Below are 27,415 nucleotides of genomic sequence, written 5' to 3'. Positions count from 1 at the left end.
TTGCTTTCTGGTTTCTGGCCCCCAAGTGCATTACTTTACATTTTTCAACATTAAACCTCATCTGCCATGTAGTTGCCCACCCCGTTATTTTGTTCAGGTCCGCTTGTAAGGTTTCCACATCCCGCATAGAAGATATTGGCATGCTTAGTTTAGTATCATCCGCAAATACTGAGATTGTACTAGATATCCCCTCCTCTAGATCATTTATGAATAAATTAAACAGGATTGGTCCCAGGACAGAACCCTGGGGGACCCCACTTTCCACACCCGCCCAATCCGAGTACTCCCCATTAATCATCACCCTCTGGACTCTCCCCTGGGGCCAGTTCTCTATCCAGGTACTCACCTTATGGTCCATACCTACCTTCCTTAGTTGGACAGTAAGCGTTTGTGGGGAACGGTGTCAAAGGCCTTTGCAAAGTCCAGATACACCACATCCACAGGCTTTCCTTTATCTAGGTGGCAGCTCACTTCATCGTAGAAGGTTAGTAGATTGGTTTGGCAAGAACGATTTTTCATAAATCCATGCTGATTACTACTAATAATACCATTTTCATTACTAAAGTCTTGTATGTGGTCCCTTAACATCCCCTCCAAAATCTTGCAAACTACAGATGTTAGGCTGACCGGCCTATAGTTACCCGGGATACACCTCCCTGGCATTTTAGTCAAAAGACTATAACTAAAACTAAATCGAAATTTGCTGCCAAAATTAACACTGGTGCATAAGCTTAATACCATAAATAATAACATATTAGATTTTTCACTCCAGGACCAGCAGTAGTATATAATGAGTTTGGAAATTGTAGAGAAATGCTTAAATAATGCATTACAAATTACAATTGAACTACACCCATTCGATTATAGATGACTAAAATTAGTTTTAGTCGACTAAAATGTAGGACGTTTTAGTAGACTAAAATGTACTGGAGTTTTAGATGACTAAAACTAAAACACTTGCAGAAGACTAAAATGGGACTAAAACTAAAATGCCATTTTAGTCTTAAGACTAAGACTAAAACTAAATTGAAATTTGCTTAACCTCCCTGGCGGTATGATTCTTTTGGATTTTAGGTGCTGAAAGCGGTACCATTATTTTGCATGTAATTCTTGTGAATGAGCAGCCCAAACCAACTGTATACATTTATTATATATATATATATATATATATATATATATATATATATAATGTATAAAGTTGGTTTGGACTGCTCATTCACAAGAATTACGTATATATATATATATATATATATATATATATATTTACATAAAAAGTACAGTAAAACTGCAGGAAAGGGCACTGGGGGGCAAACTAATGTGATTTTTTTTATTTTGAATGGTATCAGTGTGTTTGGTGTGTTTTTACATTTGAATTTGCCGCCTGTTCCACCCCCCTGCGAACGTCACGTCGCAGGAGACGGAAGCCGGGGCACGGAGACGATCTGGAGGAAGATCCGCCGCGAGACACTGCCGAGACACATCGCTGGATCCCGGTGACAAGGTAAGTAACCTCTTTTACAGGATCCAGCGATGCTTCTGGCGGTACCCCGAGTGTGGCTCGGGGTTACCGCTTTTGGCTCTGAAATTTAACCCAGAGCCACGCTCGGGAATACCGCTAAGAAGGTTAATACTCTGGAAAATGGCATTCAGATTAGGACCTATTTTTTTATGGCTGTCAGTCTAACATAGGGAACAAGCTTACAGGAGTAGCAAAAACAAGGGGTGACCTATTAAGTTTCCTGCTTCCTTTTTATGGTCTAATCGCTCCCTGGTGTTGGCCGTGGACTGAGCTTTGTTACTTAACTGCAGTGTGGTGTGCAGGTAGGTTACAGACCTGCCTATGCTGTCTGACAACTTAACTGGGTCACAAGACAAGTTTGAGAGCATTGTTCAGAATAAAAATGCTTTTATGTTACATAATATTTTCATGAAATGTTTACAGTGTGACAATAAATGGACATGAACTTTGGGGGAAAAATATATCTGATTTGCATACAGAGTAAGTGCATAAGTGAGTAGTTGGTATTTGCATACATTTATGCGTATGTGCTTAAATTGAAAACTTTGAACTCTGAATCACAAATCATGCATTTCAGAATAATCTTAGTATAAGAGAGCTTATATGCTAAACTTTGTAGTCCTAGTAATTGAATGTAAAATATTTAAAATGAGATCTCCAAAAGACTCTAATAAATCAATAATTTATAGATGACCTTGGGGATAAGCAAATATTGTCTAAACACAAGAGGCATGCACTGTATATTCTTATTGAATTTTGGTTGTTTTAGTGTGCTTTGTGTATTCCAAGTCTGTACAGTCACTGCTGCTCCTTCTCCTTATGCAAGGTGACTGGTCTCCTCCAACTCTCCCTGTACTTTTCTGCAGGCAGCCTGTAGCGGTAGGACCTGCTGGGTCTCTCCCACAACTTTGTTACAAAGGCTATGTACAGTACAGCGATTACATCACTGCTATTATTACAATGTAGTAACTGGGTTTACAAAGGTATTTGGTGCACAAAAAGTGGATTCATATATTTTGTGGCTATTCAGGAATATATTTAAAGCGTAACTCCACTTTTGTTGAGAAAAAAAAACATTCCTCTCTGGGTGATCTCTTTACATTGCAGGGACTTTAACAAACTTGGTTGCAGATTCCTACCTTTTGTTATTCTGAAGAAATCACTGTTTGTTCCTCTGTGCTTCTGTGCTGAGTGGATCAAATGGGAGTGGTCTCATAATTATCTATCAGCTGTGGCAGCTGCAGGGCTCTAATGAGGAAATCTGCTGGGCCTGCATCCCTTTAGACGTGTTCCCATTGGGAGTATCTCACCAAAAGGAAGTGTTTGTTGCAGGGGATGCCAGAAATCTGACTTGTATTTTAGACAGACTTCTGGGAAAATTGGTGAGCCAATCACACAAGCAGGAAATGATGTTTCTGGGGTGTGGTCAGTACACATTCTGTCTACAGAACAGCTCCAGGTGGCCATATTGCATTGCATTTTCAGAAAATTACAACAGCTGCAGATTGAAAAGGAAAGGTAATTTTTTTAATACCATTCAATTACAATATGATTTGTGTTGCAGTTGTATATGCTATATTTTTTCTTTATTTGCTGATTTTTTTCTGCACGAAAGTGGAGTTACCCTTTCAATAAAGTGTTTACGTCTTTAGTTTAATTTCAGGCACTTACACTGAACTTACCTAGGAGGAATTTAAACCTTCTGTCTGGGTCCCTGCCACACTGACATCTAGTAAATATTTAAAACATGTCTTCCTTTCATAGAGATCATACATCCTTTAGGCAGTGGTCTACTTAGGTTTTGTGCTGCCCTAGGCCTGACTTAACTTATACACCCCTTGATTTAAATATGACCCACCCCTTCCTGTAAAGGCCACACGCCTTCCTTTTTCTGACCCATTCTCTCATCTGTAAACCACAGACCACAACCACAGTGTATGAGTGCCCATCAGCGTAGCCTCATCAGTTCCCATAAGTTCAGCCCCATCAGTGCTCATTAGTGAAGTCTTATCAGTGCAGCATATCAGTGCGGCCCCATCAGTGGCCATCAGTACAGCCCCATAAGTGGCCACCAGTGTAGCCTATCAGTGCCCATTAGTGCAGCCTAAGATATTTGGACTTGTGTTTGCTGCCACTTATTATAATTATAGGAATATTTCACTGATTTGTTTAATGACTAGGAAGTCCATAGTCATTATACAAATAAGTGAAATAATCAGTGGCAGCAAACACACGTCCAAATATCTTATAAGATTGGAGTAATCTTACTAATCTAGTGACATATTGCGATAGGACATATGAGGTGAGTAGCTCCAAAATATTATTGCCATCATACACAATTAAAAGTCTTAATTGTATATGATGCAATTCAATATGCTCGCTCAAGGACAAAGATGTTTAAAAAAATGAAATTATATTATTGACATGATGCCTGCTATACCTGGGGGCAGAGGAGGGTAGGCGGAGCATTAGGCTGCAGTGCCACACTTATTAGCATTGGAGGCCGTCGGGCCAGTTGTATTAAGTGTGGTTGGCGGCCTGCGGTCTGTCTGAATGTCCTCACCCGCCGGTATTACCATACCGGCAGGTAGCAGTATGAGTGCTTTATGTGGGTGCCAGACATATTTGCCTCCTGTACCCTGCCCTCTCGCCCAATTCGCCCCATAAGACTGGCACTATACTAAAAGTGTAGCGCAAGCCAACGGGGACCCTTTTCGTGCGGGAGCGGGTAGAAGGCTTTTTTTTTTGTGTGCAGGGTGCAGCTTTTTTGCTGCCCCCCTGCAAAGTGCCACCCTAGGCCTAGGCCTTGTTGGCCTAGGCCAAGATACAGCACTGCCTTGAGGCTTTCTGTCTCAAATGAGATTGGCTTATTCATACCATCTTTTTGCCCGACAGTGCCCTAATCACAAATCTATGCCATACTTTCCTTTGTCGTATATTCTCATAGAAAGAACTAGGATGGTAATTCACAGAACAAATAGTACTGATCTCTGTACACCCTGCATAAGACTTTTTCATTGCTTTTAGGCCATTGCTAGAGGTATGACACCGAGAGGGAACCATGCTACATGTGTGGTAGAGACGTTCAGCATACAAACATTTTAGGATGACATCCTTGAAAAAAGTACTAGTAACACAATATGGAATTCTACTCAGATATTTCCCCTATCAATAATGCCAGGGTTAATCTCTAATATAAATAAAGGTGAATTAATATTTTTTTATTGCATGTCCGTGCAGTCATCCCGAAGTATTGGAGATGAATGTGGTTCCCACTTGATGTGCATGGGCATTTGACAGATCAAATGTAGGACAGGATTTTTTATTTCTGAAATTATGTAACGAATGCCGGTACACCGCCTCCTAGCTTAATAGTCATTGACTTTGGTAACATAAAGGTAAAAAAATGATTACCACTTTCAGCATCTCTTCCTTTCCCTCTTTAATTGTTCTGCTCTTCACGTTTTTTCTAGGACTATTCCTCTCTCTCACTTTTTCGGGGAGATCTTAGTCTCATATTTCTTTCTCAGTTCCTAATAACCCAAAAAATAAATAGGAAAAACTTCAACAGTTGACAATGATGTAAAAATGAATTCTATGGTTGACAATTTCTAAAATATTTGTACATTCTGTACTTTATGATGTGTTCCCGGGGTATGTGTCAATTCCCTTTATCTTCTCTATCTATAAAAAAAAAATCCTCTTCATAAAATAAATATATAACTTCCTAATTATGATCAATTTAGAATATATATTTTAGTGGTCACTATACTCAAGGAATAAAATAAATTACAATTGCAATTTACAATATCAGATGTTATAAATTTTCTTTATAAGCTAAACTACTATATGTAATGGCATTATACATTTTTTCTTTGAAAAGTTACTTTTCCAACAATGACACTTCCTGAGAATTTTGATGTGATTCACAATGATAAAGTAGCTTCTGCCTACAAGTTAGTGACTGCTAACATAGACTTTCAGTGCCTCTAATTGTTGAATGGTCCAAAAAAACATTGCTCACAAAATATAAACGTCATCCGTGCTTTAACAATTGTGAACATTGACAGGTATTGCTTCAGCTTATTTAGATCTTGAAGTAGACAAACCTTAAGGGGTTCTACGCTCCTGGTTCAAACTCAGGAATATTTAAATCTTACAATATACTTTTGGAATCCATGTGAGCTGTTTTGACATGTTCATAATAATTTTTTTGTTTTGCATTTGTTCCAATAAATTGACATTTATAAACTTAGGCATTGCCTCCTTCTACAATGTCACTGCCTGTGATCTCTTGATTTGAAATATTCTGCCAGTAAATATTTTTTTCTCTTGGGAAATCAAATTGAGCTTTAAATCAACTACATTTATGGAATGTCCATGCCAGCTTTGTGAAACGAACACATTTCTGTCTGACAAGCTGTATTTTTTAGGCCAAGAGCAGACACATTTGCTTTGTTCTTCAGTCATATTCACTGAGAAATGTTGAACTCACTGTATTGGCAGTGCTGGCATGAGACATCGTTGAGACTCTCTTGTGTACTTATTTAAAGCTGAACTCCAGACAGATAGAAAAGATACAAATTAATGCAGATCTGTAATCATTAATACATCATTAAAGTGGAACTATACTTCACTTCCCACCCCTCCAGCAATGTGATGCTGTGAGCTCCCTTGCTGGCTGCCAACATGTTTACCCAGTCTTCTTCCTGGTATGGGATCTTTTGCCATCTGGATTGGCCGTGTGACAATGACTTAACTATGGCACATGCTGAAGTACAGAGAACAGTGTACCAAAGATTGTGGACAGGCAGGTCGGGGGTTCTTTATTGCAAATTATTATTGCAAACTTTCAGTTTTTCAGTTAAACGTGCAATTGAAATTTACTTTTCTACCTACAAGTTGTGTAAGTACCTGAATTTGATTTTGCATCAGACTCTTGCAGTTAAAATCAGTTCTCAGACATGGGAAGAAAGAAGAAGGGCAAAGAGCCAATCAGTTGCGCTAAAGTAATGGATTATGCTGATAGGAGGAGAAGCAGAGTGACAGAAAGATGAGCTCATAGGTCTACTGCTTCTCCTTTTACTGTCTAGTCACAAACTGGGGGTGGGGAGGTGACCTGAGAGTGCTACTTACATGAGTTAAAATCAGTTGGCCTTCCCTTTTTCGACAATGCTGTGTATATCTCAGAAATTAATGGAGAGAAATAAAAAGCCTCTGGCAGGTATAAAAAGCCCCCCATATACTGTATTAAATGATTCTATGTATTTAGATTCTATGTATTTAAAGAAGAATATTGACACCCTAAAACTTTGTTTTATTTTATTTTTTCAAAACTGAATTCAGAAGATTAGGACAAAACTTCACTGCAAAGGAGTTCTGCTTTGTCCGCTACCCCCCCCCCCCTCCCATATTTTTACATATTTTTAATTTTTTTAGGGGGGAGTGGGTACCTTATTTTGACAGGTTCCCGCTCCTAGAGTTCCCACAGTTCACCCTCTCCTTCCTCCATAGCCTCTTGGGACACGCCACAGGTCCCAGGAGACTGCGGGACCATGCACAAGGCACAGCCTTGTGGCTTCACAGCCATCAGCCCACAGTTAAGATGTCGACACCTGGACTCAAAGACCAGTAAAGAGCGAGGTTGGGTGAGGACATCTATGGATCCTGGAACAGGTAAGTGTGTGTGTCTTTAAAAGTCAGCAGCTACAGTATTTGTAGCTGTTAACCTTTACATTTTTATTTAAAGGGTAAAGATCCTCTTTAACTTAGTTTTGAATATTGAATATGTTTATCGATTACTTGGAGTGTGAACTAATATATTCACTATGTTTTAACTGACAAAGCAGTCTGTCGCAGTGGTAATGTTTATGTTTTGTTACTGAATGGTGAGATAAGATAGATGTAATTGATGAAAGATTCGGTATTGAGTTAGTATTCAAGACAATAGTAGGAGGTCATAGGATCAAACCCCTGATGCTACAGGGGAAACAAAGTAGTTTAAAGATGAGGTTGTATTCCCGTATAGCAGATCTCCAAGATAGCTACCATATTGGTCCCATTTGGGGTAGGTAAGTACTGCAACACACTAGAAAAGACAGGGGAGCCGCTAAGAATATTACTAAACTAAAATTCAAGCATCCACGTTGAATAGTTCTCATCTTTAAATGTGGCCAGGAAAACACACACACATGTTACAGCAGCAAACGAGGATTTCAAAACGGATTCACTGAAGCTGACGGGTGTATCCTTGTATATATCCAGAAGTCCTCTGTGATGGTGTTGCTATTAAATAGGATGCCCAGTCTTGAAATGTAACAATTTGGTTACAAGGTAACAAACTCACAAAGAAAGCTTACCTGAGCTATTGGCCATGTACACAAATCAACACTGCAACAGTACTTGTACATTGATGTCTTCAGGACTAAATCATTGCAGGAAAGTTCATCTACAAGGATGGTAAATGTAGAAGAGTCACTCTTCAGGTGGGAGTGAGAATCTCTGTGAAGAGTAGAGTAGTAGAGTAGAGTGTTTTAATCTTTTAATTTTATTGAAGTCAAAGTTTTCTAGTGCGAACCTCACCTGTTTTCTTTACGCATTTCAGCTTGGTTTGGTAGTTCACTATCCAGCACCCAATGCTAGCTGACAGTCCCCCACTGTACGCTGTTCCACTTAATGACTTTCTGTTAGTTGTAAATATGCTTTTCACAGGACCTTGTCGCTGTCATTTTTATTGCCATACTGTACATGCCATCCATTCTTTTTGTTACAAAGTATCTCCCCCTTGCTGGAAGCTAGTCTAAAAATTGCTACTGCTGCGCTCAGCTTCACAAAGTTACACCGTATTCCTCTCCTTCATAGCACTATAAATACCTCTTAGCATATCCATTCCTCTTGGCATATCCTTTCCATCTAGTTCCATATTTTTTCCATAACTATCATTATCATTATACGTTTCTGCCATACCTCCTTCTGCCAACTTTTTGTTACTAGTTCATCCCTTATCTGTCTCCAACTGCACAATACTCCACTCCAGCCCTCTTAGTTCATTTATTTCCTCTTTTAGTCATTATAAGCCCTCATTCACACAGAAAAAAAATGTTAGATGCAGCAATAATCCAGCAGGTTCTTGCTGCTTGATTTTCAGGTGTAAGCAATTATCTACAGTTAGGGACATAAGATAATTTCTGAATGCAAACAGTTTGCACTCAAGGGCAATCATTTGTCCCTAAACACAGGTAATTTCTCCATGTACAATTACATTCACACACCAGTGGACAGCTGTGCCTCTTGTTGCTTTGTAATAAGTTACCCATCCTCAATTATTTGCATCCACAAGTGATGCAATGTGTCTGCTGGATTGTTGCTATAGCTGGCAGAACTGCAGCTGGAAGAATTTTGAAGTGTCAATGAGACCCAAGGCCTTGTTCATATGGGGCACGTTATTCTGTGTACCATGCAGAGCTGTGTTTTACTGCCACAGGGATTGCACAACCATGTTGGCAGTCCCATTGCTGTCTTCTGGGACTCCCAGCTGCTCCCAATGTGAAATCCAGATGGGTGCATAGCCCCAAACACACCCTGGGTTTTGACTTTTTAGGTCTACAGCCAGATTATCCATATGGCTAGGTTCACACTTGTGTGAGCAGTTGAGGGACAGCAGGTAAATCTCGCCTGTTCCCGCAACCGCAACCAACCACAGCCAAACCGTGCTGCTCCTTTGCAGAAGCAAGAGGCTGTCATCTTAATGGCAACCCATGCATCTTAAATCGCAGTGCATTTTCGGTTACGGGAAATTGCATGTTGCAAAAGTGACATGTGATTTCCCACCGGCTGCGTTTTAAAAATGGTGCAGGAATTATTTTCATGCATGAAACGCAGGTACAGCAACCCAGTAAATCAAATGGGCTGCAGTGTCAAAGCAAATGTGGCTTGCAGAGCTGCATAGATGTGAACCTATAGCCTATGGGTATAGTTAACAGTTGCATATTGTTACAAATAAAGTTTAAATATTGATTGAAATGATCCTGGGCACAGGAAGGAGAAAAGGAAGGTGGTCCAAAATATGATCTTGCACACAGGCCCACTGCATTCTGAAAACGTCCCTGGATTGTTGAACCTATAGATTCCTTCATCTCTACCTTTTGAAACAATACCCAGCTTTTCAACTGGAGATCTTATTTGATTCCAAACTTTCTCTTCTGGTAACAAAAGGCTTTGCAAAAATGCCAATGCCTTAAACACTGTGGATCTGAAAGAATTACAGGCCGGGAAACAAAGACCTTAAAATACAAAATACCACACAGATTAGTCGGGTGATGAATTTTATATATTTCTGAAGACAGACCTGGATTAATGTTTATCCTGGGAAAGGGATTACTATGCTTCTAAATTAAAGACAGATAGCATTAACTCTTTACAGAATAAGTTAACTTGTAGATTTGGTAGAAGTGTTTTGCAATTCAATGTTGAAATATATATTTGAATGCTACATTATCACAGCTTATATATTTGAAATGATTGATTTGTTTTCTAACAGAGGCATACAAACATCTTACAAAGTATATATATATATATATATATATATATATATATATATATATATATATATATATATATATATAAAAAAATGCAACTTTTTAAAATAAGTTCTTATAAAAGATAGCCTTGATACACACCCTGGGAAGTTCTGTGCATGGAATATGCTACCCTTCTGAAATGTCATATCCTGCTTAAAAGATTATCTCACCATTATGCTCAGCAGTATTTGTCCTATTATCACTCTGGAACTGATCACATGATTATAGGAGACAGACCCTACCCTCTAGTTGTAGTGAATGCCTCAGTTTACCAGGACAGCAGGCAGACTCTGCAATGGTATTGGTTACATTTGTGCAATGCATATAATTAATCTGTAAAGATTTATTTTTTTTCCTTTCTCTTCAATAAAAACCAGACAACATTTGGCTCATGTGTATGTCAGTCGGTCCGACAGAAGCCAGGGGCCAGTGGCCAGATTCTGTCACACGAGCATGCTGGAAAACCAGCATCTGACCGACTCCCGATCAGCGCTCTCAGCCAATTGCTGAGAACGCTGATCGCTGATTGTAGTGCTCTGGCAGGAGGGGGGGGGGGCGTGGAGGAGTTCCCCTGTCAGAACACAACAGCTCAGCGGGGGAGATCGCTGTGCTAATGTCAGATGGTTAATACAGCATCTCCGACCGGGACTTCCTGAAAAAAAAAAATAACTGTTAGTGTGTACCAGGCTTCAGTAAAATAACAGTTACAACTGGATGCATGTTCAATATTCTCTCAATATTCTAGGTTGCATTACCAGTGTTTTGGCTGATCTGAAAGTTCTTTGAATAACTACCGTATTTTTCGGACTATAAGGCGCACTGAAAATCCTAAAATTTGATCAAAAACTGGCAGTGCGCCTTATAATCCGGTGCGCCTTATATATGGAAATAGTTAGAAAATTTACCGTTAACTGGATGGTTTGACCAAAGGGCAGCAACCACTGGACATAAGTGTCAATTGTTCCTTCAAGGCGAAACTGCGAATCATGTTGGAAAACTGGATGATGGAAGGAGAGCACTCCTTCACGAAGACCGGGAGGCAACGCCGGGCCAGTTATGCCACTGTGTGCCAGTGGATAGTGGATGCCTGGCATAAAGTATCTCCCAGAACTGTCATCCGAGGGTTCACGATGAGCACCTGCCAGTAAACCTCGCGCGGATCAACGTTCCAAAAAAAAAAAAAGTGCGCCTTATAATCCGGTACGCCTTATATATGAAAATAGTTTGAAAATTTACCGTTCACTGATACTGCGCCTTATAATCCGGTGCGCCTTATAGTCGTGAAAATACGGTATATGCACTGCAAGGGGAGGGATTATATACTGACTTAATATAGTAAAATAATATCATTTAATGTATTAACAGTATACAGCCACCCAAATATACCAGAATATAATTGTCACCATAGTATTCCTTTAAAGATACACTCTTAGACATTAAAATATTCTATTTAAACTTACAGAGGAGCCATGGCCCTCGATGATTGGCATTTTTATGATGGCATTCGTTGTAAATCCAGACCCCCGATGTGAAAAAAGGCCAAGCAACTTACCTATGCACAAAAATGCAAGAACTGGTGTGCACAAATATAGTAGCAGGTGCTTTAGACTGGAAAACCCAAATGTGAAATATTTGATTGTAACAGAAGCAGGTTTGTTTGACAAAGGCCTGCACAGTGCTACAGGGATCAGTGTCTACAAGCTGCAGTAAAACATGATGGAGGTTCCTTGTTGATTTGAGGCTTCACTTCTGCACATGGAGTTGGGGATTCAGTCAGAAATAATTGACATGTTTGTAAAGGCAAAACTTTTCTGTTTTAGTTTTGGAAAGAGAAGGGAAGGGGTAGACCGTGTGTCACGTTTTTATTGTTGTCTGCTGGGAATATTTAGTCCCCGTTCACACTGGGGCGACCTGTGAGGCGACCTGGTCGCCTCACAGGTCGCCGTAGGTCGCCTTCCATAGGGAAGCTGCGGACCCGTTCTAATAGGAGCGACACAAGTCGCTCCGACTTAGAAAAAGGGTCCGGAGCTTCTTTGGGGCGACCCGGAGCGACCGTCATAGACTTCAATGTTATGAAGTCCGTGCCGGCCGCCCCGAGGTCGCGGCGCGCTGCTCGCACCGCGACCTCGGAGGTCGCCCCGGGAAGTCGGATTGCCCCAGTGTGAACGGGCCTTACTCTACTATTTCTCCTGATGACAATTGTAATTGATGCCAGGGAGAGAGGGAAAATACAAAAATAATGCATTGTCACCAGAGCAAGAGATGAAGGAAAATTCTCCAATGAGGACACATGTTCCTGTGACAAATGTCCAAGAAAGGATTTCTCTCATTTCCTGTTACAATAAAGGGAAATCTCCTCAGCAGGATACAGGAAGCAAAAAATAACCATATAGGGGTTTTAACCCTTCCCTACTCTAAAACTGCTAGAAGATTTTGTATGACATACTCTTTACATACGGGTTAGGAGTTTTGAACATTCAAGATATGTTTATGGTTGAACTTGTGTATTAAAGAAGAACTCCAGCTTTTCCTCCCAAAAACAGCAGATGCATTGTGTATGTAAATGAATCACAACCCCAGTGTGAGTCTGTGTGTAACTTACCCTTAATTCAGCTGTTTATTGCAGGTTTCCGTGTCTGTGGTGTCACTCCTCCTCCTGGCTGAATTTCAAAGTTATTTTTCAAAGACTTCTTTTTAAGGTCCTGATACTACATGTCCCATGATCCTTTGAGCCTCTGTAGTATCAGGAGTTCTGAGAATTAATGTGGGTGGGTCCTAGGGCTACTGTGAGTAATTCTAAGCCTTCACGTGGCTGGTGAAAGGTATAATTGTGTCATACTTCCACCTGTGTCATCCCTGTCTTGCAGCATGCCAAAGAATGACTGACTTCAAGACTACAGAAGAAGGGCTATGGGAGGATATTATGAAGGTGTTTCCTTCATATGTAAACTAATCATTTCAAAGAGAGCAGGGCTCTGGGAGGGTGTGATCTGAGGGACCGGACTCTCCCTGTTCACATTGGTTGGCATATTTAACTGGGCAGGGTTGAATTGTAATTGTGATTTATTCCATCCTGCCCAGCAGCAGCACAGCTAGCTTTCAGAACAGGTTGTGTATGAAGGAGTTTCCTTTTGAATAATGCTGTGATCTGTGAGGTGGCACTTGGGAGGTTTGGACTCTTCCTGTAGGTGTGACTGGGTGGGATTGATTGCTAATTAGAATGTATTCAATCACACCCATCATCAAAGCTGTGAAGGAAGTTACATTATTTGAAGACTCTGAAATACTACACAGGGGTGTGTTCTAGGCTAGAGATGTAGAAGGAAGTGGCTGTAAAACCCTCAGCCTACACATGTACAAAGCCACAACTAAATTCAGAATAACAGGAGATCTTCAGACAACAGAGCAACATGGCACAGAGGTATGATCTATGCTGGGACTGATCATTCCATTCAGGTCTAATGAAAATAAATTTGGAGTTTAGGTTAAGTAACAGAAGTTCATCTCAGAAGCCTTAGAAAAGTGGTGGTCAGCTTTAAAATTAAAAATGGCCTCAATCGCAGCCCCTGGCTCTGTGAAGGTGGACCAATGGTAGAACATTCATGCATTGAGGTGAGGCATGTCAGGTTAGGCAACCCATTTAAAATGAATGACAAACCTCACCACAATGCACAAATGTGCTGCAATTGTCCACCTTCTCTGTGGGCACAATAATAACCCTCAGTATTGGTGTCAGTGGATGAAATAAATACCCCCACATTGGTGGTCAGTGCCAGTGCTGTTAACCCTCCTGCACTGGTGGTCATTTGCAGCACTATTTGCTATTACTATTAACATTTCCACATCTCCCCCCCCCCTCCAGTGGTAGTCAGTGTCAATGTTTTCTAACCCCACTCCTCCTTCTGCAATGGTGGACAGTTGCAGTGAAACGCAACCCCCCCCCCCCGAGACCAGTACATCACTTGAATTGTAGGCGGAGATGACTTTATTGTAGTGTCGCTCTGCTGCCCTCTGGTACCAAATAGGTGGAAGGCTGCATGCAGAGGGACAGCAGGCCTCAAGTTGTGCACCATTGTCTTAGAAGAAAAGCCTTTAAAATTTAGTTGTAATGAATGCAAGAGATTTCAATTGAATGCCTGACGTAAACCCTGTTGTAGTGTTTATTAGACCGCATTAATTATTTTCTGATTTTATTGAAGATATGTCAGAAGTTACTTTTTGATATACTGGGTAATTTTCCATAGTCCATGGAATGCCTAACACTCATATATGAGCTGTTTCTATCTTGTTTAAGACTATACAGTAGTCCTCAGGGAATGATTCTGCAGATACAGGGCTCACCCTTAAGAGGAGCTAAACTCCTGATTATTATTTTTACCTGCAGGTAAGCTTTTATTAAATCCAAACCTGACATATCAGCAATATAAGAGCAGGAATACTTACTTTTCCCATTGCCCATGCCACATGACATTTTTCTCTGAAGTCAACACAGAAATTGACACTTCTGGGAGTGTTGATCTCCTGCGTACCCTGCCGTTTGCACTGGTTTCTCCTGCTGACCCCTACATCACTGCTATCCTGTAAATAGGGGATTGTCAGGAACCAGTGAGAACTGCCGGTGGGGGGGGGGGGATTAACACTCCCAGAGGTGTTGGTTTCTTCGTGGACTTCAGAGGAAGATTTCTACTGAACCCACTCTAGTTCTGGCATAATAGGCAGTGGTAGTTACTGTAAATGTACCACTTGCAAAAAGCCTTTCTACTCAGTCTGCATCATCATTTGCTACAATGATGTGAATAGCCTGTAATTTGATCTCCTGCTATTCAGATCTATTCAGAACACATACAGCTAAAGAAAGGGAGGCATACACCCCCATACATATGCTAGTTCTTTTGGAGCCATATAGATTCACAGTTAGGTAAAGACAAACAAAAAATAAGCAGGCAGTATGGACATTCATATATCTGGTGAATGCTAAGGGAAAAAAAAAACAATTTTATAATAGCATAATAGATAAACAACAGTTTAGTGCATTAGGGGAAATGGGGAGGGGGCTGGGCAGATTTTTTAATATTCCTGAACTTGTCCTTTAAAGGAAACCAATACTAAGAAAAATATCTTTTGCTGCCATTGCTGACCTCACCTAAATGATATACATGCTTTTTTTCAATTAAAACAGTTTTCATTATTGTATAATATTTAATCTTACAGGGTTAAGCAGAAGGCAGGTAGTGTATTTGATTAGATGAATGTCGTGTTTGGCTAGTAAATTTTCTGTTGTTTAGATTACTTGATGTTATGGTAATTAAACTACTGTTGTATGTTAAACATTTTACATTTTTATGTTTATCTTTTAAATAAATATATAAAATAGGTTAATTTCCATATGTCAAATAAGGATGAAAAGGGTACTAAAATACATGTTTCAAAGTGTTAGACATATTTATTGCATTATGAGCCAGATGGTAGGATACAAATTTTTTTTTTTGCTAGAAGACATAAGTGTCAAAATTATTTTTGCTCCTTGTAAATGTGCTTTATAGTAGGCTCACATAAAATGATCCCATCTTTAAAAACAATGACCCAAAATGCACTTACAACTTTGAGCTGTGTAAGGATATGCTTTTTGATAGCTGATATTTAAATTATACAAGGCATGTCTGTCACTTTTGAAGCCAGGCAGGTACACATCCTATGTGTCAATGTCTAAGTTGCCCAATGACCTAAAAATTCATAATGACAAGACCACTGAATTTTGATGAAATTGTATAGTCAACTCAGACAATAAAAATTCTCCAACATAGAGAATATAAACTGTTACATTTTGTGCAAATAATAAGATAAATTGTATCGTAAAACTAGAGATCGACAGAAGACCAATGATACCTAAGACTAAAAAATCCCAATTAAAGTTTGATTATGAGCCAGATAATGCCATATCTTGATTGTGCTTAATTAGTACAGCCACTGGTAGCTATCTTTTTGTGTGTTTTTTTTTTTTTTTATGTGCTCAAGTACAATGGCCACCAAATAATGCTTAACTATTACAGTGCACTAAATTAGTTGGATTGAAACAATAGATCAATTCCTAGAAGCTAGGTTTGTTCGTAAATGGAAAATAAAGTGTTGTTGTAAATGTATAGTGTTAGGGACTAACACTTGTTTTTTTTTTTTTATTACATTTAGTTATATAAATGTAACATACTTTAAGTTTATTTTCATATTTATCACCTTTAGTCAGCAGGTGGTGATCTAGGCCCCTTTCACATTGAAGGACCATCCATTGCTCTTTATGGAGCAGCGGAGACATGTGTTTACTGACACCCACCGGCATCTGATCTGATCCAACAGGGGGATGGGGATCCGTTCCTCGTCCATCCTGCAGATTGGATCGGATGACAGTCGGATGGGAACAGACAGGCAGCCCATTTCCATCCAACCGCCCCATAGAGAACACCGGACCTGTCATCTGCCTGCTCAGTGGGATCAGCAGACAGACCCCTCGCTAAGCAGGCGGATCCGCTGAACGCAGTCTGCCCTGTCTGAAAGGGGCCCTGAGCTGTCCATACATGGACCGAAAATTCAGCCAGTTCAGAAGGGGAACAAGGGAGGATTCCCTCATCCAACTTGAATGTTTGGATGGGGCAATCAGTTCAGCTTTGCCCAGCTTTAGTGTTAGTCCCCAATTGTTGTACCATAATACCACTTTGCTGTAAATATTCTCCAAAATTGATTTGCTCTTCTGAACAAACACACACATGCACACACATCAACTGCAGCTAAAACCTTATATTTTTGGTTTAGTATAAAGTTGGGAAGGGGTAGAACCTCTGTCAGCTTTTTTATTACTGTATTTTTTTATTACTGTCTTTGACCTAATTTATGGGATTTCTCCTTATGTTTTGTCAAATGAATGGATATCAGGCAGAACTGGAAGTGATGGAAAATGCCCCTACCTCTTGTACTATATGTGATTATTGTGTATACTTTCCCTAACGGGAGAACATGCGGCGATACAAACACTTTTTCAAATACACTAATAAAGAATTGTAATCTCTGTCATCTCAAAGAGAGAAATTTCTCCCTATTTCCTGTTCAGGTGATGGGTATCAGACAGAACCAGAACAGAAGTTTCCTGTATAGTGACACTGAGCATGTATTATCTGACAGAGAACTTGCCCTATTCGAGACAGAATGTGTAACCTAACCAAAGATTTAGTTCTTCAAAACAAAAAAAGTTTTAGGTAGATTTGTACTTTTAGTTTCAAGCAATCAAAAAGTGAGCATCTACTGTTCATATGATATAAGTGATGAACAATATACAGCAAAACCTTGGATTGAGAGTAACTTGGTTTGAGAGTGTTTTGAAAGACAAGCGATTTTTTTATAAATTTTGTCTTGATATACAAGTAGTGTCACATCACAACTAAGTATAAATACGAAGAGAGGCGCCTCTAAGTGTAGCAAAATGATTACATTTAATGAGGGTACAACATTTAGCAACTCACATGGATGTCTATTAAAACAGGCACATCTTTGTATGCAGGCATCCAGGGTAAAGCTGTCCACATAGACCATCCTCCGCACTGCCATCGACGTCATGCCTTCTATGCTGCACTCCACAAGCACTTCAAGCCTCGCTTTCAGGACTGCTCTACTGCAGGGTACTCTTCCTGGTCACAATTGCAGACTGACGGCTGAGAGAGCCGGCGGTGAGGAGGGTGGTCTATGTGGACAGCTTTACCCCGGATGCATGCATACCTGAATACCTCTTTTTATCATCAACCACGTGAGTTGCTAAATATTGAACCTTCAATAAATGTAACCATATTGCTACACTTAGAGGCGCCTCCCTTCTCTTTTATACTCTGTAGCTCTTGCTGGATTTTGCTTCTAATCCTCTTGTGGAGGCTGCTATTTGTGGATGGACATTTTATGGTTACACAACATATTACATTGCTATAATCTTTTTATATGGACTATAAACTGAGGGACTTAGGAAACAAATGGTTGTGGAACGAATAATCTGAGTTTCCATTATTTATTATGGGGAAATTCACTGTGATATGAGTGCTTTGGATTACAAGCATGTGTTTGGGACAAAGTATCCTCGCAATCCAAGGTTTTACTGTATTATAAAAGATCAGTTTAAAATACCTGAAAATAAAGTGATCAGTAAATTCAGATATATAGGCAGTTGAGTTTATATGCAAATCTCAACTTTTCCTGTTAAATTCACAGCTGGCTCCAACCCTTCTTTCCTCCTAAGTTCCCTATTGGTCATCCTGTACCGTGACGCCACCTACGATATCCCCAGATGGGTTGCGGGCTATGAGAAAGCGAGCCGGGACAGATTAGGGCAGTTTGTTTTCCCGTACCTTTGGACTAACTGAACTGATCTTACATACAGTCATACCTTAACAGGTTGATAGGATACCCTTTGTGATTTCTCCCCATTCCGGGAGCATTATGGCTAAGAATCACAGCTGAGTGCATAAATGACCGTTTGTAGGAGGATAACGTACTTATATCCCCAGTGATCCCCAGTGTGGAGCACTCCACAGACGCTCTAGTGTCATACACTAATTGATCCTTATTATACATTTCATCATATCGTATGGAAGCCGATATCTACTTATGGTAATCCTTCAGCAGAACTGTCTGTTTATACTAGTCTGGGTACATTTTTATCATCAGTATTGTTACATTATTCCTGATTCCACGGGATGAGCAGCAATTTACACCAGCTGTGAACAACCTCCTTTCTTGAGACATGGTTCAGTGGGATTTGTATATCAGTGCATTTGAACTGCCTTATTGGAGATTCATTATGGCCTCACAAGTGATCACCATTGTTACAGGACATTTAACAGTGCCTGGGGATTTCCCCAAAGTGAGCAAGACTGCATAGTAGCAGGGGATGTCTCAGTAGGGCTCTAACACTCAATGTCATGCTATATTTCTCTTTTACAGTCCTTCCCTTAAAGGCCATGCTTTCATAGCTTGAGCTCCCAGGGGGCCACACATGGGTATTTCCACTTACATTACATTGTTTATATGCCAAGAGACGGCAGTTACTGTTGGTTATTCCTTTATGTGGTGGATAGTCCTGGCGTCTGGAGGATTTCCTTGTTTTGTGTTATTTGTATGTCGTGAGTGTTTTTTGTTTTTCGTTAGCATGTTCACATGCACTAGATGTGGTTTTGGTAGTTTTTTCCTGTCCGGGATGTTTAATTTCACTTTTATGCTATTTTTTTGCTAATCAAGCTACATAATTGAGATTTATACCTTTTTAAAATTTGCCTTTGTGGTACACTTTTTTGTCAATAAAACAATATAATTAATAATACCATTTTATCCCGTCGCTACTTTTCTGTTAACTTAATAGCCCCTTTCCTTTCCTTTCCTGTGTCTATGCAGGAGATTTTTTGTTTGTATGCTATATGGGCTATGTTAACAGACACCATACAGGTATAAGCAAAAAAGGGTTATTTACGAATAATATAAGCCTTTATTTTTGTTTTTTATAATTTTATGGTTACACAATCACATTGCTATAATCTAATTTATATGGGCTATAAATTGAAGGACTTATGAATAAATGGTTGTGGAACGAATCATCTGAGTTTCCATTATGTCTTATGGGGAAATTCACTTTGATATAGGAGTGCTTTGGATTACAAGCATGTTTCCAGAACGAATTATGCTCGCAATCCAAGGTTTTATTGTATTAGAAAAGATCAGTCAATACCTGGTATCAGTATCAGTAAATACCTGAAAATTAAAGTGATCAGTAAATTCAGATATATAGGCAGTGGAGTTTATATGCAATTCTCAACTTTTCCTGTTAAATTCAGAGCTGGCCCCAACCCTTCTTTCCTCCTAAGTTTCCTATTGGTCATAGTTATGACATGCTGTTTTACTGCTAATTTATCACATGTGGATTTTAAATTGTTCAAGTTGTGAAAGTTTATTTTAAGGTTATTCTTGCTAAGGGATGAATGTTTTTTTACCCAGGTAGTTCAGAGATTATCAGCGAAGTAAATTAATTTAGGTTAATTATGACCATTTTACAGGCTAACTAATATTTTTGTTTTGTATGGCCTCCTAAAAAATGAATGGGATGCTGTTCTAAATCTCTTACTACATGTCAAAAATATATAATTGACAATTGCCAGTTCTGCCAATGTGATGCAGCCTTTAAATATTCAAATTATGGCATCAAGCTCCCCTGATAAATTCTTCATGGTCTAGAAGACATAAATAATTACGTGTTCCAAGAGAGTAAGACTATTGTTATGGTCTTGTAATAGACACTAAAATACTTGCCATTGGATTTAACAATAAAAAAAAAAACATTTTTAGGGTGTATTTTCTCTTTAACTCGTATGGGTTTGATTTTTATTTTAAAATCAATTTTGTAACAACAATCTACAACTGCATTACCACAATTTTAGCTGCTTATAGTTCTGCTACTATTACTAGTAATACCTATTTTACACATTTACTACACATTTCATTAAGAATTAACACCTTGGCCTGAACAGTCATAATCAAATTTCCCCAAAAATTTTTTGTTTTTTATTGGCATGGGTGTTTCTAATGTAGTATCTAATAAAGTATGTTGTTATCTTTTGAGCATTATATAATAAATATTCTGCATTTTACGTTTTATGGTTTAAATTGATTCCTGCTAATGAACTTCCAAAACTGCAATGGATGTTTAAAAAAAAAAAGAAATAATATATATATATATACATATATATATATATATATATATATATATATATATATACATACACCTATATATAAACATTCTCCGTTGGGAGGCATAGAACCTCACCATGATATGGCATGGTGTTTAACTGTATTTGGCTTATCAGTTGTGAGTTAACCATGTTTGATGCAAACGATGACCCCACCGTCTCCATGATTTGTGTCCAAAGACTCTGAGCATTAAGTTAATTTTCCCCTGGATTTCTGAGCTGCGTCCTCCTTACCCCGCGGAAACACTGTGAAGTATACAGGTTTTGACCAAATGACAGAGCATGGAGGGTGAAATTAGATGAATTAAATTAGTATATGACAAAAAAGCCTATCTAAATATCTGTCAGAATTTTACCTATACACTGTCCTAGCTAGCCACTAGTAATGAGCCCTCTGCTGAGGCTTGGTAGCCAATTGAAGGGTTGGTCTAATGACTTCTGACTTGTGATGTGACTACTTTTGACTTGTAAGTTCCACATCCTTCAACAGCAAGATTTCCATTATGTAAACCATTCTAGCATATGTTAGACTACTACCAATTAAACCTTTAAATGAACAACATTAAACAAAGGGTTGTCACCATACTAATGATAAAAAGCAAATGGCAAAATACAAATGTTATGGCCAGCATTATTTTTATGCAGAAACAACCACCCTAGTCTAATTCAATATTTGTGTTTGTGAAACATTATATAGGAACACAAATAGTTAACTCAGACATCCATTTCTGTACATTGTATGATAGTGGTAAGCTGGTGATCTCTTGATCTTTGATTACATCTTGGCTAGTAAGTATCTCGTTATTAATCAAAATGGCTTGTTCTGCATGTAGTGTAAGTCACCTTCACAGATGGGATATAGCATCAGAGTTTCATTTGAATATTCGTATTAATCCTGTCTAAAATAGACATGCTTTGTGTTACGGAGTTTAAATCGGATTTTACTAGCTAAACAGCTGTAATAAGAAAAAAGAATTTTGTTTTTCTAAAACACAATATGAGACTTACATGAAAGAGAAAATGTTATGACTCATAAATAACATAAAACATATAAATACATATTAGGAAATGTATTTGTTCTATTTATCTATATCTATCTATTTAGCTTCAATCATAAAGTATCATAAAAATTTACTTTGATGCTCTTCATTTCAGATATAGTGCTTATATTCAATAAACCTCGCGTCTTGCACATCCCACAACTAAGCAAATCAGTCAATAAATCCGCTGCTTTTCAAAGGTTCAAGAAATCTGAATCTGTGTTTCAGCTTCTACCACATTGTGTGAATTTGCACTTGGACAAGTATTTAAAAGACAGCAAACCAAGAAAATCTGTATTATTACCAACCTATACAGTCTGCTGTCTCATGTCTAAAGCCAGGAAGTTTTTCATTCATTCATATTTATTAAATCTTGAATAGATTGTGTTGGAAAAACCCACTGATTCAGCTTATACTATTAAAGGGAAACACTTTTCTGAATATCTATCATATCAGTTTGCTATAATTGCCTCATCATGTGAAGTGCCTAAAAGACACAGACCTGATGCGACATGGACAAAAAACTTAATAACACTAAAAACGTCTATATTCCATAAAAAGAAAACAAAATTAAAGGCAATCCCACAACTAAGCAAATCAGTCGTTAAATCCCATGCTTTTCAAGGGTTCAAGAAATCTAAATCTGTGATTCAAATCCTACCACATTATGTGAATTTGCACTTGGACAAGTATTTAAAAGACAACAAACCAAGAAAATCTGTATTAATACCAACCTATACAGTTTGCTGTCTCATGTCTAAACCCAGGAAGTGTTTTAATAATTAATATTTAATAACTCTTGAATAGATTGTGTTGGAAAAACACACCGATTCAGCTTATAATATTAAAGGGAAACACTTTTCTGAATATCTATCATATCAATTTGTTATAATTGTCTCATCCTTTCATATTGCCTAAAAGACACAGACCGGATGTGACATGGACAAAAAACTGAATAACATTAAAAACGTCTATATTCCATAAAAAGAAAACAAAATTAAAGCAAACAAAATACAACTCATATATTTCTTGTGCATAACAAATGCCTAAACACAACTCAATTCAGCAAAATAAATATTATGGAGATCATAATTTACTCAGTAACAATATTACTTTTATTTTTTTGTAGGAGAGAAGGGGAACCTCCTTTGGAAAATGGCTGGATTCCTTACATAGGTGTGGCTTATCAGTTCAGAAAAGATCCTTTAAAATTTCTGATTTCTCAGCAAGAAAAACATGGGGATGTCTTCACACTCTGCATTGCTGGTAAGAAATATGAGCTGAATTATATATCAGTATAACTCTTTATTTACATGAATGTAAATCCACATCATCTGTCTACTCTAGGTAACATATCAGCACACAAAGACAGAAACAAACATTAGAAGAAATATGCTCGACATGGGTAGCTGTTATTTTATAACTAGAGAAAAAAAAGAAAAACAATAGTAAAGTGTTTCTAAAAGCAGGAAGGTTTTTTACCTAAATGCATTCTATGCACTTAGGCAAAAACCTTCTGGGTGCAACACCCTCCCCCCAGCCCCCCCCCCCTTTTACCTACCTGAGCCCCTTCTCAATCCAGTGATATGCATGAGAGCAGTGGCTCTCCCGATTCTCTCTCCTCATTGGCTCACACAGCAGTGGGAGCCATTGGCTCCTGATTCTGTCAAACACAGCCAGTAAGCCAATGATGAGAGAATAGGGGGTGGGACCGAGCCACACTCTGTGATTGAATGGACGGTGCTCGCGGGTGATTATCTTTATAAATAAAGTTAAACTATCTTTCCTAATACAGAATTTGTGGAACATGTTGGTAAAGAACTTGTAGAGACATTTTATTACCTTTTAAAATGTAAAGTTATTAAAAAATCTGTCATATACACCATAGTGCACTTAAACAACATTATTAGGAAGGTGCAAAAACCTTGTAGTGCTTCATTTGTCTTGAAAGCAGTTCCTGGGCACATGGAGATTCAGACTGTATTTGGCGTTCAACTTTTCTCCAGTTGAGATTAAGCCCAACCCTTCCAGCACTAAACCTGCCCCTGTCATTCAACCCCTACTGGCCACTGAGGTTCTGATATTTGACTGTTTCATGGGATGGGTGAGGTTCGGTGCTGGAAGGAGTCTTTTTCTCTACTATGAAAAATGATGTGTGCTGCCTGGGCCTAGGACCCAGGATCGTCTCCAGGGTAAAAGGAAACAATTGGAAGATAAGCATTTATACCAGGGATGGCCAACCTTGGCACCCCAGATGTTTTGAAACTACATTTCCCATGATGCTCATGCACTCTACAGTGTAGTTGAGCATCATGAGAAATGTAGTTCCAAAACATCTGGGGTGCCAAGGTTCTTCATCAATGATATATACCAACAATTTACCAATAATATTAATTTATACACTTTAGTGCGCATGACAGGTTCACCTTAAGTATCATCTCAAATACTCTGCCAGTTAGAACATCTAGGCTAGATATCATTATGGTTTCAATTGATAAAACAGTGGTATGGCCTCATTATTATGGTTTACATGTATAAGGCAGTGATATAGCCTTACCACCTCAAAGCAAAAACCCATGGCACTCAAAATGCAGGTTGTGGTGTGGAGTAAAGTGTGCAGTGTCCACCAATGTCTAACAATTTCCCGTTCTTGCCAATAAAAAAGTTAATAAAAGAAGAAGAATAAATTGAATACTTATACATATTGTTTAGAATATCGTAGGGTGGAGTCTGCCTGTCTATTGCAAAGCTTGCCTTCAGTACTATTGGTCCTTGGTTGGCTGCCACAGTACAGACTTGCGTCCTGTCAACAGTTTCGATCAACAAATATTGTTTTAATTATCAATCTTTAAAGCAGTTCATTTGGAAAATTCAGAATGACGCTCGATGGATCTTTGCCTTGCTTGTGTACCGGTGAGGCAATTTCACTGATTGTACTTTCCATTGGGCTGAACAAATGATTGTCATTGTAAAAAGTCACAAGGGACATGGATGTCATCTTAATAAAGAAATTAAAAGGCACATCTTTTCATGAGAAACCATGTAAATTCCTGACCTGTCGCAGAAAATAGTTCTCTAATTGGTTTTGTGTGGTGGTGCAGCAGAATCATTTTCCCCAGACGTCATCCTGGCGAAGCACTACTGTACATCATTGTCAACAGTTCACTGAAATCTTCCTAATAAGAACCCGATTACATAAATTTGATCATCTAGTAGAAGAAAAGGAGCAAGGTAGAGAGTATGATAGTATTTACAGAGACATTATTTTGTATAAGGATCAAGAGGAACTAGACAGCCCTCTATATATCTTCAGGGATCTTACAAGGACTTGCAGCTTGTCCTTTGTAGAAGTGACAAAGTACATATGGAATTTTTGGAATGAAGCTTTTCATCCTACATTAGCCATGGTAACTCTGCCTCAGTATTGGTCTGCAGATAGGACAGTTCATGGGGCCAAGACATTACCTGGGAAGACTTTAACTCTAACAGGCTACCAGCATTCTTGTCTCTAATTGGTGTTTTCTTAACAAATGATGCAGAAGGTAATTGTGTTGCATCTCTGCACAGCAGGGGGAAGAAGTCAAGCCACATACAGACATGTGATGCCATTGTAACTTTCTGCTGCTTACTTAAGAATAGGCAGTAATACAAAAGTCTGTTTAAGTTTTTACATATTTTGTTTTCAATATTATACTAAGAAGAAATAAAGAGTATGACTTTTATGTAACTTTGGACATGTTTAAAAAAAATGCTGGAAAGTAAGATTCTTCATTCTCTATGACAAAGAGATTTCAGCTGTCATTTTTGCAGAGCAAACGAAAAAAAACTTAGCCATTCTCTTCTGAAATGTTTTTTGGAACCTGATGGGATAGAGAATGGAAACGACTGTAAAAATAATTAAAACATGTGTAATTTGTAAATGCATGGGAACTTTATAATTCTGCAATAGCAAACATTTTTTTTTTATATGAAATTATTTTAAATTTTGGTTTGTCTGCACTTTAAATTTCAGATCTGCCTGTTGTGCATATAGTGTTTGAAGCACTTCTGTGGGCTGCAACAATAATCAGTCTTTTAACTTATTATAAAATATTTATTTGCTTTGTGCCTCATTTTACAGTGATATCTTTAGAGCCTTCAGAAATACTACACTCTATGTAATATGACAAGAGATATACACTATAAATGTACAGTATCTTACAAAAGTAAGTACACCCCTCACATTTCTGTAAATACTTTATTATATCTTTTCATGTGACAACACTGAAGAAATGACACTTTGCTACAATGTAAAGTAGTGAGTATACAGCTTGTATAACAGTGTAAATTTGCTGTCCCCTCAAAATACCTCAACACACAGCCATTAATGTCTAAACCACTGGCAACAAAAGTGAGTACACCCCCAAGTGAAAATGTCCAAATTGGGCCCAATTAGCCATTTTCCCTTCCCGGTGTCATTTGACATGCTAGTGTTACAATGTCTAAGGTGTGAAAGGGGAGCAGGTGTGTCACTGGAAGTTCAACATGGCACCTCATGGCAAAGAACTCTCTGAGGATCTGAAAAAAAGAATTGTTGCTCTACATAAAGATGGCCTAGGCTATAAGAAGATTGCCAAGATTGCCAAGACCCTGAAACTGAAAGCGGTTTAACAGGACAGGTTCCACTCAGTACAGGCCTTGCCATGGTTGACCAAAGAAAATTAGTGCCCATACTCAGGGTCATAGCCAGAGGTTGTCTTTGGGAAATATACATATGAATGCTGCCAGCAATGCTGCAGAGGTTGAAGGAGTGGGGGGTCAGCCTGTCAGTGCTCAGACCATACGCTGCACACTGCATCAATGTGGTCTGCATGGCTTTCGTCTCAGAAGGAAACCTCTTCTAAAGATGATGCATAAGAAAGCCCACAGTTTTCTGAAGACAAGCAGACTAAGGACATGGATTACAGGAACCATGTCCTGTGGTCTGATGAGACCAAGATAAACTTACTTGGTTAAGATGGTGTTAAGCATGTGGGGTGGCAACCAGGTGAAGTGTACAAAGACAAGTGTGCCTTGCCTACAGTCAACCAATGCCAACATGTACTGTGACATACTGTTGCAAAGCATAATTCCCTCCCTTTGGAGACTGGGCCGCAGGGCAGTATTCCAACATGATAATGACCCCAAACACACATCCAAGATGACCACTGCCTTGCTAAAGAATCTGAGGGTAAAGCTGATGGACTGGCCAAGCATGTCTCCAGATCTAAACCCTATTGAGCATCTGTGGGGCATCCTCAAACAGAAGGTGGAGGAGCGCAAGGTCTCTAACATCAACCAGCTCCGTGATGTCGTCATGGAGGAGTGGAAGAAGACAACCAGCTCCGTGATGTCGTCATGGAGGAGTGGAAGAGGACTCCAGTGGTAACCTGTGAAACTCTGGTGAACTCCATGCCCAAGAGGGTTAAGGCAGTGCTGGAAAATAATGATGGCCACACAAAATATTGACATTTTGGGCCCAATTTGGACTTT

General features: G+C 38.9%; 1 protein-coding gene across 1 annotated transcript in view; it reads left to right on the top strand.

The window, feature by feature from the left end:
* The window catches only part of CYP7B1 (cytochrome P450 family 7 subfamily B member 1), a 350,457-nt gene that overhangs the window by 184,795 nt on the left and 138,247 nt on the right, over nt 1–27,415 (top strand). The window contains exon 2 of the mRNA XM_082259746.1: nt 23,034–23,170. Within this exon, the coding sequence (XP_082115872.1) occupies nt 23,034–23,170 (137 nt within the window). The remainder of the gene's footprint in view (nt 1–23,033; nt 23,171–27,415) is intronic.

The sequence above is a fragment of the Pelophylax lessonae genome (assembly GCF_965119305.1).
Source record: "Pelophylax lessonae genome assembly, chromosome: 5".
NCBI classification, from domain to species: domain Eukaryota; kingdom Metazoa; phylum Chordata; class Amphibia; order Anura; family Ranidae; genus Pelophylax; species Pelophylax lessonae.
The sequence above is the reverse complement of the archived record's forward strand: the minus strand, read 5'-3'. Positions and strand labels throughout refer to the sequence as shown.